At 44.2% G+C, this 15,019-nt stretch overlaps 1 protein-coding gene across 3 annotated transcripts in view; it reads left to right on the plus strand.

Annotated features, from left to right (window-relative positions):
- The first annotated feature begins 1,000 nt into the window (after positions 1–1,000).
- Positions 1,001–15,019, plus strand: part of HMGCS1 (3-hydroxy-3-methylglutaryl-CoA synthase 1) — a 36,779-nt gene continuing 22,760 nt past the window's right edge. The window contains exon 1 of one of the 3 annotated variants that reach the window (XM_089495920.1): positions 1,001–1,102. Coding sequence is in view for 2 of the 3 variants with exons in the window: in XM_089495933.1 (XP_089352059.1) it covers positions 14,694–14,710 (17 nt within the window). In the remaining variant the exon portion in view is untranslated. Of the gene's footprint in view, positions 1,103–14,552; positions 14,711–15,019 lie in introns of those variants that run through there. The other 2 variants (XM_089495933.1, XM_089495913.1) reach the window with 2 other exon arrangements.

Genomic DNA, 15,019 nt, shown 5'->3' on the forward strand with positions numbered 1-15,019 from the left:
ACAGGGGTTCTTCCACTGTTCCAAACGACTGGAAACGACGCCTGATAGCGCTTTTCTGCCCACTTTCACGTGAAAGTGATTTGCGCAATTCACTCGCACATCCCAAGCGGCTGAATAACGTTTGCGTAATGACTTTCACTCGTGCTTCCTTGCTGGGTCAAGTGCCTGTTGTGTGTGGAAGTCCCTCTGACAGGGACAACCGACTGTCCCACAAAACAACAAATCCCAGAATGCTATAGCAGTGAGCCATTGCAATTAAGGCAGTGTCAAACGGGATTATTTCTTCAATGTGGATGAAGACTTTAAAAGCAATGGATCCATGCTATGGCATTATGGGATCTGTAGTCACTGGTGACAGGGAAGGCTGAGTGTCCCACAAAACTACAAATCCCAGAATTCCATGGCATGGAGCCATGGCAGTTAAAAGCAGTGTCAAACTGGATTATTTCTTCAATATGGATGAAGACCTTAATAACCATGGTTCCATGCTATGGCATTATGGGACTTGTAGTATATGTTCCACAAAACTACAACTCCCAGAATTCCATAGCACCGAGCCATGGCAGTTATAGGGGGTGTCAAACTAGGTTATTGCAGCAGCAGCAGCAGCAGCAGCAGCAAGAGCCACCCTTTCTTGTGAGGCCTTCCCTGCTTGGGCTCGAGTAACAAGCGCCTTCTTCCCGTTGCTAAGCAACCGTCTCCTCTTTCTCACCCGAGGACCAGCAGAGCCTGGCCGCTCTCACCCCGCCATCACCAGCGGGGCTCCGATTGGCTGATGGGGCATTACGTCACCGGCCGGGCCCTCAGCGTGGCGCCCATTGGTCCGGCGTGCCTCTGGCCACGCGGCGTCACTTTCTCACACCATCCCCCCGGCTCCTCTGCTGCTTCTCGCGCCGCTCATTGGCCCGAGAGAGGGAGAGGGGGCGGGGCTGGGAGAGCCGGCTCCTGATTGGACACGACGCACAGAAGCTGCCGCCGGGTTCTAAAGCAGCGGCGGCGGCGCTGGTTTAAAGGCGCTTCTCTGAAGCGGAGTAGGCTTTCGCTCAGGCGGAGAAGGATCGCGGACCCACGGCGCAAAAGGAGGAGCCCTTGACGCACGCAGGTGGGTGGGGAGGAGAAGGGGAAGAAGAATGGGGCTCGGGGGCGGAGGGGGTCCCTCGGCTCCAGGGCCAGGCTCCGGGCTGCGTCCGCGCTGCAGAGATAACCCACTTTGATACCGCTTTAACCTGCCATTGCCCAACCCTAGGGAATTCTGGGAACTGCAGTTTTTCCTGAGACATTTAGCCTTCCCTGTCGGAGAGGCCTGGTGCCTCCAGGAACTACAAATCCCAGGATTCCATAGCAGTTAGGAAATAATCCACTTCGATGCCGCATTGGCTCAGTCTTGTGGGATTCTGGCAACTGTAGTTTCGTGAGGCACTTAGCATTCTTTGACAGAGAGGTCTGGTGCTGCCACAACTACAAATCCCAGGATTCCATGGCACTTAAAGGTTTCGTCCACACTGCAGAAAGAGTCCACTTTGATGCTGCTTGACCCTGCCATGGCTGGGTGCTATGGATTCCTAGGCATTGTGGTTTTGTGGGACACTCAGCGTCCCCTGGTCAGGAGAGCTCTAGCGCATTAGCAAACTACACATCCCAGGATCCCGCGGCATGGAGCCAGGGCAGCGAAAGCGGTGTCAGAATGGATTATTTCTGCAGTGCGGACGCATCCGAAGGGACCCATTTGCTGTGTTCCCTTCAAGAAACGTGTCTACGGAGTTTATCACACGGGAGGAATTGCTCTTGATTTCGAATGAAAAGAAAGTGGGGCCAGAACGCATTCAGCCAGTTTACCTGAATTCGAATTGCGTTCAGACTGACTCCCCATTGCCTGAAATTGCGTGTGGTAGTCTGTCACGCAATAGTGATTGCGTTCAGATTGCCATTGTTCCCCTTGTCTGATAAGGTCCCACTTGGCAGCCTGTCCACTGCAGAGAGGAGGAATAGGAGCAATCCTTCTGAGCTTCTTTTTTCCTAGGAGCAGCAACAGCAGCGAGACTCGCACCCAGAACTTAGGGCACATTTGTTTCTCTGAGGGGGAAAAGATAGCACATGTGATGTTAGGCAATGGGCTGCTTGAGGATACCTTGAAAAGGTTTATTGCTCTTAGTTTCAGCACGAAAGGAATGCAGACTCAGTCCAGTTTGTTGCTAATAAAGGACAGCTTTAATCATTTCTCTTGCTCAGAGGTCTGTAAGTATATTCCAAGCCAACAAGGCACTTTGATGAAGATATGTTCATCAGAAAAATATAGTTCAATACGTAATAAATACAATATATGTAATATAAATATGTAAATAAACCACGAGCAATGAATTTATATTAAGTGTTAATAGCTTTTATTTGGTAATGCCCCCCCCTTTTTAATTGAAAGTCCTACATTTTATGGTGCCTTGTCCTCCATTGTGGTTATGATAGCTGGTCAGTCTGGGGCTTATGGGGTTCTGCAGTGGATTTGGGGGTGAGTGAGTTGTAATCAATGACAAGTACAACAACACCCCAAATCCACCAAACAGGGATGCCTTTATTCAGCCACCTAAACACTCAAAATACATGATGCAAGCTTTCAAAGCCCCACTGGCTTCTTCATCAGGCAGCAGTGTTAAACATCATTGTTGTTGTGCATCTTCAATGCAACCAGTTACACTTTCTCAGTGGTACCACAAGTGTGGTATCCATCCAATATTCATTACTGGGCAATCCTTGCTACGTCAATCTGTCTATCAGTCACTTATTTATATCCTGCCTTTTCCCCAAGAAAGGGACTCGAGGCATGTTACAGAATAAACTAAATGCAAGTAAAACCAAATACAGTCGGCCCTCCTCATACTCGGATTTGCCATGCACGGATTTGAGCATACATGCATGGCAAATCCGGGGAAATTGTCCCCAATGGCGGCGCGTGCACATGCACCGCCATTGGGGACAAAAGTCCCTCTCCTCCCCTCCTCTTTCCCTCCCTCTCTCCTACCTATCTACCTATCTACCTACTCTCCCTCCGTCCCCCTTCCCCTCCCTGCTTACCTGCTCTGTCACCATGCCGCCTCTTCCTCCTCCACCGCCACGGTTCAAAGGCCGGGTGCTGCTTGTGGAGGCCAAGAGGCCTCCAGGCTGCACCCGGCTCTTTCGTGGTGGCGGCGGCGAGGAGGACGAAGCTAGGCCCCGTCCTCCCCGCCGCCACTGCGGAAGAAGGGCCAGGGGCAGCCTGGAGGCCTCTGGGCCTCCAAGCTGCCCCCGGCCCTTAAACCGCGGAGGCGGCGAGGATGCTGGAGGCAGTGGCGGGCGATGGAGCAGGTAAGCGGGGAGGGGGAGGGAGGGAGGGTAGGTAGATAGGAGGGAGGGAGGGAGGGAGGGAAAGAGGAGGGGAGGATAGGGACTTTTGTGCCCAATGGCGGCGCGCGTGCACGTGCACCGCCATTGGGAACAAATGTGACTTGAGCATACGCAAATTTTGGCATACGCGGGGGGGGTGTCCGGAAAGGATCCCCCGCGTATACCAAGGGCCCACTGTATAGATAAAATCATACAAAAAGTTAATATTAAAATAATATTAAACTGTGTAATCAGTTAAAACCATATAAAAAAGTAAATTCAAAAGCATAAATTGAAAACATACAGTAGAAAAACAGGAAATCCATTATGATGATGATGTTGTGTGCAAGATGTTTCTGACTTATAGCAACCCTAAGGCGAATCTTTTGCTTGCATCATGTATTTGGTGCATTTTGTTTGGTCAGTAAAGGTATTCCCTGTTTGGGATATTATTATATAATCATAGAGTTGGAAGAGCCCTCAAGGGCTATCCAGTTCAACCCTCTGCATGAAAAGGAGCCATTGCTGAGCACCTTTGGGTTTGACCAGTCTGCCAATTACAAATCCACCTAACAGTTGCATTGTCTGGCCCACATTTTGCTAGCTTGTTTGCAAGAATATTGTGGGGGACCTTGTTGAAGGCCTTACTGAAATCAAGATATGCTACCTCCACAGTGTTCCCTCTATCTACCAAGGTGGTAATTTTATCCAAAAGATAAGATTAGTCTGGCATGACTTGTTTTGAGAAACCCATGTTGACTTGTTGCAATTATGGCATTGCTTTCTAGATGTTCACAGACTCTCTGTTTAATGATCTGCTCTAGAATCTTTCCTGGTATTGATGTCAGGCTAACTGGACAATAATTGTTTGGGACCTTCCCCCCCCCCCTTTTTTTTTGGAAATGGGGATCACATTTGCCCTCCTCCTGCCTCCTGCGGCTTCTCCTGTTCTCAACAATTATTGCCAGTGGCTCTGAGTTTACTTCTGCCAGTTCTTTTAATACTCTTGGATGTAAAGTTCATTTTTAAAATCTGTGTCACCTTCCAAGATGCCACAAGACTCCTCAAGGACTGAAAAGTGGAGGAAATTCTGGTTTCTGATAATAAGATCTAGATTGCAAATAATGTTGTTGTATGCCTTCAAGTTATTTCTGATTTATGGGGCTTCCCAAACTTTGGTCCTCCAGATGTTTTGGATTTCATCTCCCAGAATTCATGACTTTTGGCCAAGCTGGCTGGGGCTTCTGGGAGTTGACGTCCAAAACACCTGCAGAACCAAAGTTTGGGAATCGCTGCAGGTGATTTCTTGGTAAGAGTGGTTCAGAGAGGGTTTGCCATTGCCATCCCCTGAGGCTGAGAGTATATGACTTGCCTGAGGTCCCCCAGTGGATTTCATGACTGAGCTGGGAATCAAACCCTGTTCTCCAGAGTCACAGTCCAACACTGAAACCAGTACATTTGCAGCATGTATTGTGTGCATGCTGGTTTTTCTGAATAAAGGTATCACTGTTTTGTGGATGTTGGATGTTATTATACCTTGCTTATACAGCCAACATGGCTACCCCTGGATATGTAATCTGTGAAATTTCATGATAAAAATCTGTCGCCTTCCAAGATGCCACAAGACTCCCTGAGGGCTGGAAAGTGGGGGAAATCCTGGCTTATGATAACATCTATGTTGCAAATAATATTACAAAAGAAAATAAGTTTGAACCCAGATTTTTTTTCCTGCTAGGGACAAGTGTGTCTTGCTTGTGGTCTCCCTCTAAAAGCAATATGAATTCAACCTAGCTGTGCTGATCATACCACTGACATCAGGCAGAGAGAATACTACATATACTCATGTATGTCTAGAAATTCAGGTCAAAAGATTGACTCAAAAAACCTAAGTTGACTTATCCATGGGTCAATGTAGGTACTGTACTTTAATTCTCATTAAAAAAAGCAATCATCCCCTGGTGAAAAGCGAGTGTCATCTGCCCTGGAATCACTGAACCCCCTCTATTTTCTCATCCATCCAGCCTTTAGTATGAGCACAAACAGTTATGCCTGCTGGAATTTTGTAAGTGTTTTCCTTTTTTGTTGACTGAGCTCCTTTCCCTCTCCCCATCAGTCTTCTGGAGAGTTTGTGTCTTTCAAATAAGTCCTTTTCCTTTCCATTCCTCCATTTGTAGAATTTGTGGAATAGGGAACCAGCCCTTAAAACACACCCAAAAACATCCATGAATAATCCTCAAAGCTGTTGTCAAAATGTTGTCACAATAATTTAGAAATTTAGGTCTAATGTCAATCCCTAGAATGAACGGCTTACAGCCATTGATCCTGGGAGCCTTTGCTGGATTGCACCCACAAAGCTAGAATTACTACTTTTGGGCCCTGTTTTCCTTGTTCCTTGAACTACGTGCCATTTGCAACTTTCTTCATTTCATCATTCAGTTAAAATTCATCTCAGGATTGTAGCAAAGGATTGACTCTCAAATAACTATCACTTCTTAATTCCATGGCCAAAACAATGTAAACTACGGTAGTTTGTGAAATGAAGTAGAGGAAGATGGTGGATGGGTAGGATCCAGGGGGCAAGATGTAGCTTACTTTAAAGCTAGCCTTATTGTTTTAAGAGTTCCCTCTCCCCCTTAAATCCAGTTGGTTATTCTTATCTCCAGTCAGATAACTAAATGCTACAGCGGTCAAATTGCCAAACCTTTATGATAGTTTGTCCATTGTTGAAATCACCCTTGGGAACATAGCCTGACAATTCTGCAGGGAACTCCCTGATCTCTAGCAGAGATATAATTCAATTGACTAAGCTGGGTGTTTCTCTAAAGCAAAGGTGGGCAGCTTTGGGTCTTCCAGATGTTTTGGACTACCACTCATTCCACAAATCCCTTACAATTGGCCATGCTGAGTTGAGTCAATGGGAGTTGTAAGACAAAAAGGACTATAGATTCACCAACCCTTCTCTAAATCTAAAAAAATGGGCATATATTTTTTATTCTGTATGAAGTTTAGGAAGCTGGATAAGTGACTTGGGCAAGGACTAGGCTTGGTAAGTAACATGGTTCCATAGAAAGTGGTACAAAGCAGCATGTTTGGAAACTGAATGGTGAAAAAGCCATCATGTTTGTTAAGGTGGTACCTCTGCTTCTGGATCAACAGTGTTTCCCATTTTGAAATAGCCTGGGCACAAACTAGCAGGTATTAAACCATGAGATCACAGATGAGGTAGTCTAGATTAGAGTAGTTCTGAGAGCAATTAGAGCTCACAAGAAGAAATGCTCCTCCAAAGTGATTTTTTTTAAAAAAATCCTTACAAATAGGATTGTGCTAGAATTTAAAAAAATTCAAAGGCATATCTGGTTGTGGAATATAAAAATATTTCTTGGTTTTGTAAGAGGTTACTTTGTCACTTGCAGTTGATATTTCATTGAGTGTTTACGAGGAGGAAACCTAAACTGCAATCCTATGTATATACATCACAAGAAGATACCCCCCCCCCCCGGAAATTGTTCGGCTTTACGTCTGAGTATGCCTACTTATAGTGTGTACTTTTAATTTACCTCATGATTGAGCTTAATGCTTACTCATAGCAAACTCTTGCCGAATTGTGCCATTTTTTGTAATGGATTTACTTAGTAACATCTCATTGTACAAGTCTACCTCACTGGATCATTTTGAGTTTGTAGATACCAATGAAGTGGACAAGCTTCATGTAAATATTAAACAGCATGGGGGACAGGATGGTGCACTTGGAAGTGTAAGGAAGACAACATGTCCCCTTGATCCTTGCCCATCATGGCTGACCATTCAAGAAGGTGATGCAATAAAAATACTGTTAAAATCTATAATTAATGCATCCTTCAGGAAGGGAAAATTTCTGGAAAAATTAAAACAAGCAGTGGTCAAACCACTTTTGGAAAAAAAACCTCCCTTGATCGCTTGAATACAGACTATTACAGACAGGTCTCCCTACTACCATTCTTGGTCACTGGTACTTCCAAGCCTGACCACATGGGCAAAGTGATCGAGAGAGCAGTTGCCTTCCAACTCCAAGCTGTCTTGGATGAAGCCGATTATCTGGACCCATTTCAAACCGGCTTCAGGTTGGGATACGGAGTTGAGACTGCCTTGGTCACCTTAGTCGATGATCTCTGTCTGGGTATTGACAGGGGAAGTGTGACCCTGTTGGTGCTTTTGGACATCTCCACGGCCTTCGCTACCATTGACCATGGTATCCTTCTGGAACACCCGAGGGATTTGGGAATTGGAGGCACTGCACTCCTGTAGCTCCGTTCCTACCTCTTGGGCAGATTCCAGATGGTGATGCTTGGGGACAGCTGCTCTTCTAAAAGAGAGCTGACATCTGGCATCCCTCAGGGCACCATCCTGTCCCCCATGCTGTTTAATATTTACATGAAGCTGCTGGGCGAGATCATCTAGAGACATGGGGCGAGGTGTTATCAGTACGCTGATGACACCCAAATATGATTCTCTATGTCTCTGACTGTTGCAGTGACTAAGGATGGCATCTCTCCTCTGAATGCCTGCCTCGGATCAGTAATGGGCTAGATGAGGGAAAACAGGCTGAATCCAGAGAAAACGGAGGTACTAGTGACAGGAACCCCAGGTCCAGGGAAGGAAATTTGTCAGCCTGTCCTGGACGAGGGTCACACTTCCCCTAAAGGACAAAGTTCGCAGCTTGGGAGTACTCCTGGACTCATCCTTACAGTTGTCATCTCAAGTGGATGCGATGTCCAGGATTACTTGCTATCAACTTCCGTTGATATGCCAGCTGTGACCCTACCTGGACTGAAGGGAACTTGAAGCAGTGGCACATGCACTGGTAACCTCTCGTCTTGATTTCTGTAATGCGCTCTACATGGGGCTACCTTTGTGCCAAGTTCGGAAGCTTCAATTGGTCCAAAATATGGCAGCCAGCCTGGTCACTGGTACTACCAGATCTGACCACTTAACGCCTGTATTAAAATCACTTCACTGGCTGTACCGGGCACAGTACAAGGTGTTGATTATTACCTTTAAAGCCCTATATGGCTTGGGCCCAAGTTACTTGATGGAACGCCTCTCCCTACATAACACGCCCCACACTCTCAGAACATCTTGGAAGAATCTATTGGAAACACAAATGACTAGATTGACTATGACTTCCCAGAGAACTTTTACTGCTGGTGCCTCTAAATTGTGGAATGGTCTGCCGGAAGAGATTTGTCTTATTACCACTTTGGACGCTTTTAAGAAGGCAGTCAAGGCGAAGCTCTTCCGGCGGGCCTATCCATCCGACTGTTTAGGATCCATCCTTTAATCCTTAATGATGATTCTGTGCAATTCTATTGTTATAAAACTATTGTGCTATGATAAATTAATTGTATTTGATATTATTATTGCTGAAATGATGTACCGTATTGGATTTTATTGATTGCATTTGTATGTTTTTATCAGACTGTAACCTTGCCTCGATCCACAGGGAAAGGTGGGGAAATATAAATAAAAATTATTACTATTATTATTATTAGTTAACAAAGTAAGCATGTTCCTGGGTGTTACATCTTCAACAGAAAATTTGGTACCAGAGGCAGAAATAACATGGAAAGAACAAGGATAGGGTTCCTTCATTACAAAAAAAGAAGAGCAGTGCAACATGTTCCAGCAATCTTTTTATTCAAAATTAACAATATGTATATGCAAAATGGAACAGACAGGTCAGCTAAGTCTTGTATAAGCTTTGAGATTTCAATGTTCTTCTCTTTTCCTGCTTGGGTTTGAAAAGATGATAAATTATTACAGCAGCTTCCTTACTTGAAGTTAATTAGGCACAGTGCCTCTTTAGAGAGAAAACCATGTTAGTGTGCTCCAAGAAGGAAAACCAAAGCCTTGTAGCAGATTTACGCAACAGAAGCTTTAATGGGTCAGGGCCACCTTCATCAGACACATTTATTTATTCATTTTCATTGTATGCCATGTTTCTCCCAGAGCGGGACACATGACATTATCTTTTGAGGAAGATGCCTTTGGCTTTCATACAATTATTTTTATTGGTTTGAGCTGATGGAATTGGCAGTTACCATAGAAAAGAGGTGACCTGCAAATGTGCAAGTGATTTATGGACTGCCACTATGTGCTGGGGTGGAGTGCTTCCAACTTTAGGAGTAAGACAATGTAAGACTGAACTGAGTTTAATCCTACATTAAAGTTTGGAGTCAGGGCAGGGAGGCTTGGTAATTTTACTTGGAATATATGATGCTGAGTGATGAGAAAGAGCGACACCTTCTGGCTTTGTCTAGTGCCAAATTTCAAATTTCATCTACAAATGTTAATTCTTGATAACTCTTGGTGTAATGGTAAATACTGAAGCAAGAGAACAGCACTGTAGTTTTGTGAGACATTTAGCCTTCTCTGTCAAAGAGCTCTGGTGCCACAATAAACTACACTTCCTAGGATTCCCTAAAACTGAGCCAGTGCTCAGTGGTCTCAAATTGGATTATTTCTCCAGTGTACTTTGGACCTTAGTCTCAAAGGTGCTTAAAGATCTCTCTGCATAGTGATTGTATAGACTAACACAGCTATATCTTTGAATTTAAACATTTGTGAGGCATGCAAATTTACCCCAAACCACAATGCTGTAGCTTGAGTTCAGATTTGCATATGCTTCTTCAAATGTCCTATAGATACATGAGCTAGTTTAATGAAAATAAACCATTACTATATATGTGTGTGTGTGTTTTACCCCTGATGGTTTTGTAAAGAGGGGAGGATAAAGTGTTCTTGGAACTAGGAAACACATCCTTTGGAGGCCATCTGACAAAGCTAGATGCAGAACCAAGTAGGAAGGTCTGTACATGGGTGAAAATTTTAAAATGTTAGCACCTGACAATCTCCTGTTGTCTACAGAAGCTTTTATACCAAGTAGAACTTGAAGTTAATTGGGCTGTTAAGGTGCCACAACCCTTTGTGATGGCTTTGCTGGAAAGAAAAGACAAAAATGCTTAGTAAGGCAGAAGGCTGTAGGAAAAGAGGAAGACCACATTCCAGATATGTAGGCTCAATCAAGGAAGCCATATCCCTGAATTTGCAAAACCTGAGCAGGGCTGTTGATGATAGGATGACTTGGAGGTCTCTTATTCTTGGGGTTGTCGACTTGAAGGCAGTTAACAACAACTCCTAGCTACCTGATGAATTCTTAGGGTGCAGCTGTAGCACTGATTCCCATCAACAGAGAATAGCTGGTTGTTTGTTGGATCCTGGTTTATTTGATTCAAATGCAGAATAAAATGAGTAACAATAACAAAAGTGGCAACTGGTAGTAATAGAGGCACTTTGTGTAAATGTCAAATACTTGAATATGATACTGTTAAGTTTTAGCAGTGAAGGTTGCCAAAAACAACAACAGAGGACCAATTTATGTAATTAGAGCATTCCAGTAACAAGAAATCCTTTTATTAAGCTGATTGTTTTTCTTAAGAAGGTGTAAACAGACTGTGGGTTGAATCCAGCAAGTGCGCTTAAGCTGCCTCCTCTTCACAAGGAGACTTGTTCTGGGAAATCCCTGCTGATGGAAGAAGGGGAAATGATTTTCCTATTCCCTCCTCTTCACAGTCCCTTATGAAGCCTGACAATCTAATTGACAGGGTTAAAGCATGTTCTGGGACATGGAAGAGGAAGCAGAATTGGTGGAAGGAAATCTGTGAATATTGCCCCCTCCCCTCCATTGGGAATGCTCTGAGCAGAACTACTCAAGGGCTGCTCCTTGTGGCAAACTAAAAACCTAGATTCAGTGTATTACTTTTAAACCACATGCAACAGTTCTGTGCAGAAACCTTTAGTCCTTATGTTGTTGTAGAATCTCCAGGTATTTTCCATGCACAAATATTGTTTTACCCCAACCCCCAAAACTCACTAGGATCAAAAGATCAAAACAAATCTATTGCTTATTATTGGTATTGGGGGGGGTACATATTTTCACCCAGGCAATGTAATATATTGGGACAAAAGTGTTCCATGCCATTCTTAAGAAAATCACATTGCAAAAGTAATGTAATTGTGGTTGTCAATAGGTTATTGGTCCCATTCATCTAGGACACTAGGATTTTCACTAGAGTAAAAAAAAATACAGGAAGTGTACATTAAATAGACAACTCTAATCCTATTGCTCATGCTTAATCACTGGACTCCATGCAAAGGTCAGAAAAAGTCTCCCAATTTACTGAGTGTAATTTTTTTTAAACAGTAGTGTTAAGAAATGGAGTCTACACTTTCCTGCTGGTAACTATAGGCCAAAACACACTGCAGAAATAATTCAGTTCAAGGCCACTTTAACTGCTCTGGCTCAGTGCTAGGGAACTCTGGGAACTGTAGTTTATTGTGGCATCAGAGCTCCTTGACAGAGAAGGCTAAATGTCTTATTAAACTACAGTTCCCAGAACTCCCTAACATTGAATAAGGGTAGTTAAGGTGGTCTCGATTATTTCTGAACCGTGTTTTGGACCTAGATGCCAGGGTATGTTTAAAGCACCAAGATGTTTTGTGCCACCTTAATGACTAACCCATTTTAGGCACAACTATTCATGGACCACAACTGCAGTCCATAAAAGATTGTGCCAAATAGCACTTGCTAGTTTTTAAGGGGAGAGCCAGAGTAGCATAGCGGTTTGAGTGGTGAACTATGACACTGGAGACCAGGGTTCGATTCCCCGCTTGGCCATAGAAACCCACTGGGTGAGTTTGGCTGTCACACTTTCTCAAACCCCAGAAATACCTGCTTTAGGGTTGCCATAAGTTGGAAATGACTTGAAGGCACACAACAACAAACATCAATAAAGTTTTAAAGGAGCCAGTAGATTCTTGTTTGTTTGTTATTTGGTTTGCTTTTGCAAGAGACCGTAGTTACCCCCCTGGAGATTATTATATATTTATTAAATTTGTCTATTCGTTTTTTCTTGGAACATCAGGTGCAACCATGTACTAGATAATTGACAAGCATGTTAAGTAGATTAAGCTGAACACTTAAGTGATTTCATGGGAAAGGGTGGGTGGATTTAGGATTGCTCAAACATCCCTTTTGAAGCTTTGATCCTTTTGTAATGCAAGAACCCTAGTGTCCTGTACATGTAGAACTGGAGAACATTTTGCCCTGCAGATACCTTGGCACACAATGCCTACCATCCACACACAGCATGATCCCCTAATGAAGGATGGGAAGGGGGGATCCAAAATATGTAGAGGCGAGGAGGGAGCAAGGTTCAGTTTCTTTTCAAGGTGCCTTTTCAAACCCTCCCTATTTGCTATATGTATGCCTGAAATAGGTGTGCAATGTTGTTGGACTTTGGCTCCCACCAGCTTTCTGAGCTGCTCTAATCTAGACTACCTCACCTGTGATCTCACAGTTTAACACCTGCTGGTTTGTGCCCAGGCTATTCCAAGGTGAGAAACACTGTTGATCCAGAAGCAGAGGTACCACCTTAACACCCATGATGGCTTTTTCACCATTCAGTTTTCAAACGTGCTGCTTTGCACCACTTTCCATGGAAGTGTGTTACTTACCAAGCCTAGTCCTTGCCCAAGCCACTTACCCAGCTTCCTAAAGAGCATACAGTGAGAAACTGGCAGCATGAGCTTTCGTAGACGTCAGATGCATTTGCCCCACCAAATGCATCTGAGGAAGTAGAATGAAGTCTACAAAAGCTCATGCTGCCAATTTATTTCTTTCAGTTAGTCTCAAAGATGTTGCAAGATCTCTCTACATACTGATTTGGCAGACTAACATGGCTATATCTTTGAATTCTGCATACAGTGAGAATGCTGTATTGTTTATTCATTCATTCATTCATTCATTCTTACTTTCCTTTCCCCATGGATTGAGGCAGGGAACAACAATTAACAAATAACACCAATTCAGGCTGAATTGAAGACACTCTTGTTTAGGGAGGCATTCCAAATGACTAGTTGTTAATATTACTTACTTTGTTTTTATTGTATACTAATTAGTATTGTTTTAGAGCTATTTTAATCATGTTGTGTTGTTGTTTTAGATTGTACGCCACTTGGCAGGTTTTTATTCTTTTTACCCCCCTTTATTTTATTTGACCCTTACTGTGTAAAGCGCTCTGCAAACTTTACACGCTCTATAAATAAATGTTGATGATAATAATAAAGGAGAAATAAGATGTGCACTTGTTAAAACAATCCACATTTAAAATTCAATTTAAAAATAATTTGAATTGCGTTCGGACTGACTGCTCATTGCCCAAAATTGCGTGTGGAGGTCTATCACGCAATAACATTAAACCCCATGATTGCGTTTGGATTGCCATTGGATTATACTTCCACTTCCCCTTGTCTGATAAGGTCCAATGTAAAAGAATGCAGCTAAAAGTGAACATTAACTCAAAGCATTAAAAAGAGAAAGAGCGTTGTTCTTACATAAACACAAGACTAAGGAACGGATTGGATGTATGCTGCATTCGCACTGCAGGAATAATCCAGCCCCTAAATAAGGGTTAATAATAATAATAATAGTAATAATGCCACTAGTATAAATATAAATGCATGCTTCTTAGTCCTGCTCAAAATAGAGGAGGTTTTTGGAATTCCTTCTGCACAGAAGGTTGAAATGTAGGACACGTCCTGGAAAAGGAGGACCCAAGTGTAGTCACCCCGAGGACATGGGAAAATGAAAGCTATAATAATAATAACAATCCACTTATATAAATGTCAGTCCATGCTTCTTAGTCCTGCTCCAAATGGAGGACGGTTTTGAATTCTTGGGCAGAAGGCTGGAATGTAGGATGTGTCCTGGAAAAGGAGGACTTCTGGTCACTCTGAGGATGTGACAAAATAAAAGCTAAAATAATAGTAGTAGTAATAATAATAATAATAATAATAACCCACATAGAAATATAAACCCCTGCTTCTTAGTCCTGCTCAAAACAGAAGTTTTTTGGGATTTCCTCCTGGAATGGAGGTTGAAATGTAGGACGCGTCCTGGAAAAGGAGGACCGAGCCTGGTTTTCTTCTCAAAGCTTGCCTCAGAGTGCGCATGCGCTCTTTTCCCTCCCAGGGGAGGAGGGAGAAAAGTGGGCGTGGCCGTGCGCGGGACGTTCTCAACCGGCGGAGCCTCGAACTAATGACTGGAAGGGATGAAAGAGAAGGAAAAGGGTGGGCGTGGCTGTGGCGGGGAGAGAGTGTGAGTGAGTGAGTTCGTACTGCGCATGCTCAGTGCTGTGTTTTCAAGGTGACAGCCTCAGTCCTGAGCCGGGAAGGCGTGGGGTGCGCGCGCATGCGCGGTGGCGTCACCCCCCCAATGCCTGTCCTAGTGTCCAGAGCCGGTGATGGGATTCCGCTGTGTGTGAGTGAAGGGGGGGAGGAGGAGGAGAAAGGGGCAAAGGCCTAGGCCTCTTGGGAGCCAGCCTGGCTCGAGGAGGAGGAGGAGGAGGAGGAGGAGGCGGAGGCGGTGGGGCTGGATTAGGGGTACTGGAGGGGGGTGGGTCCCCTGAGGAACGAGTAGTTAGTAACTGTGGTGTAGTTCAACAACACTGGGACCTGGGTCTCTGTTGGGGGTGCTCCCAGGCTTCCCCACCCCTCCGATGGACACCAGAGTCTGCAGTTTGTGTGCCCCCCCCCACCCAGGGACACCACAATCTGTTGTGTGTGCTGT

The sequence above is a fragment of the Sceloporus occidentalis genome, unplaced genomic scaffold (assembly GCF_023333645.1).
Source record: "Sceloporus occidentalis isolate IW3139 unplaced genomic scaffold, rSceOcc1.0.p SCAF_1, whole genome shotgun sequence".
Taxonomy (NCBI): Eukaryota; Metazoa; Chordata; class Lepidosauria; order Squamata; family Phrynosomatidae; genus Sceloporus; species Sceloporus occidentalis.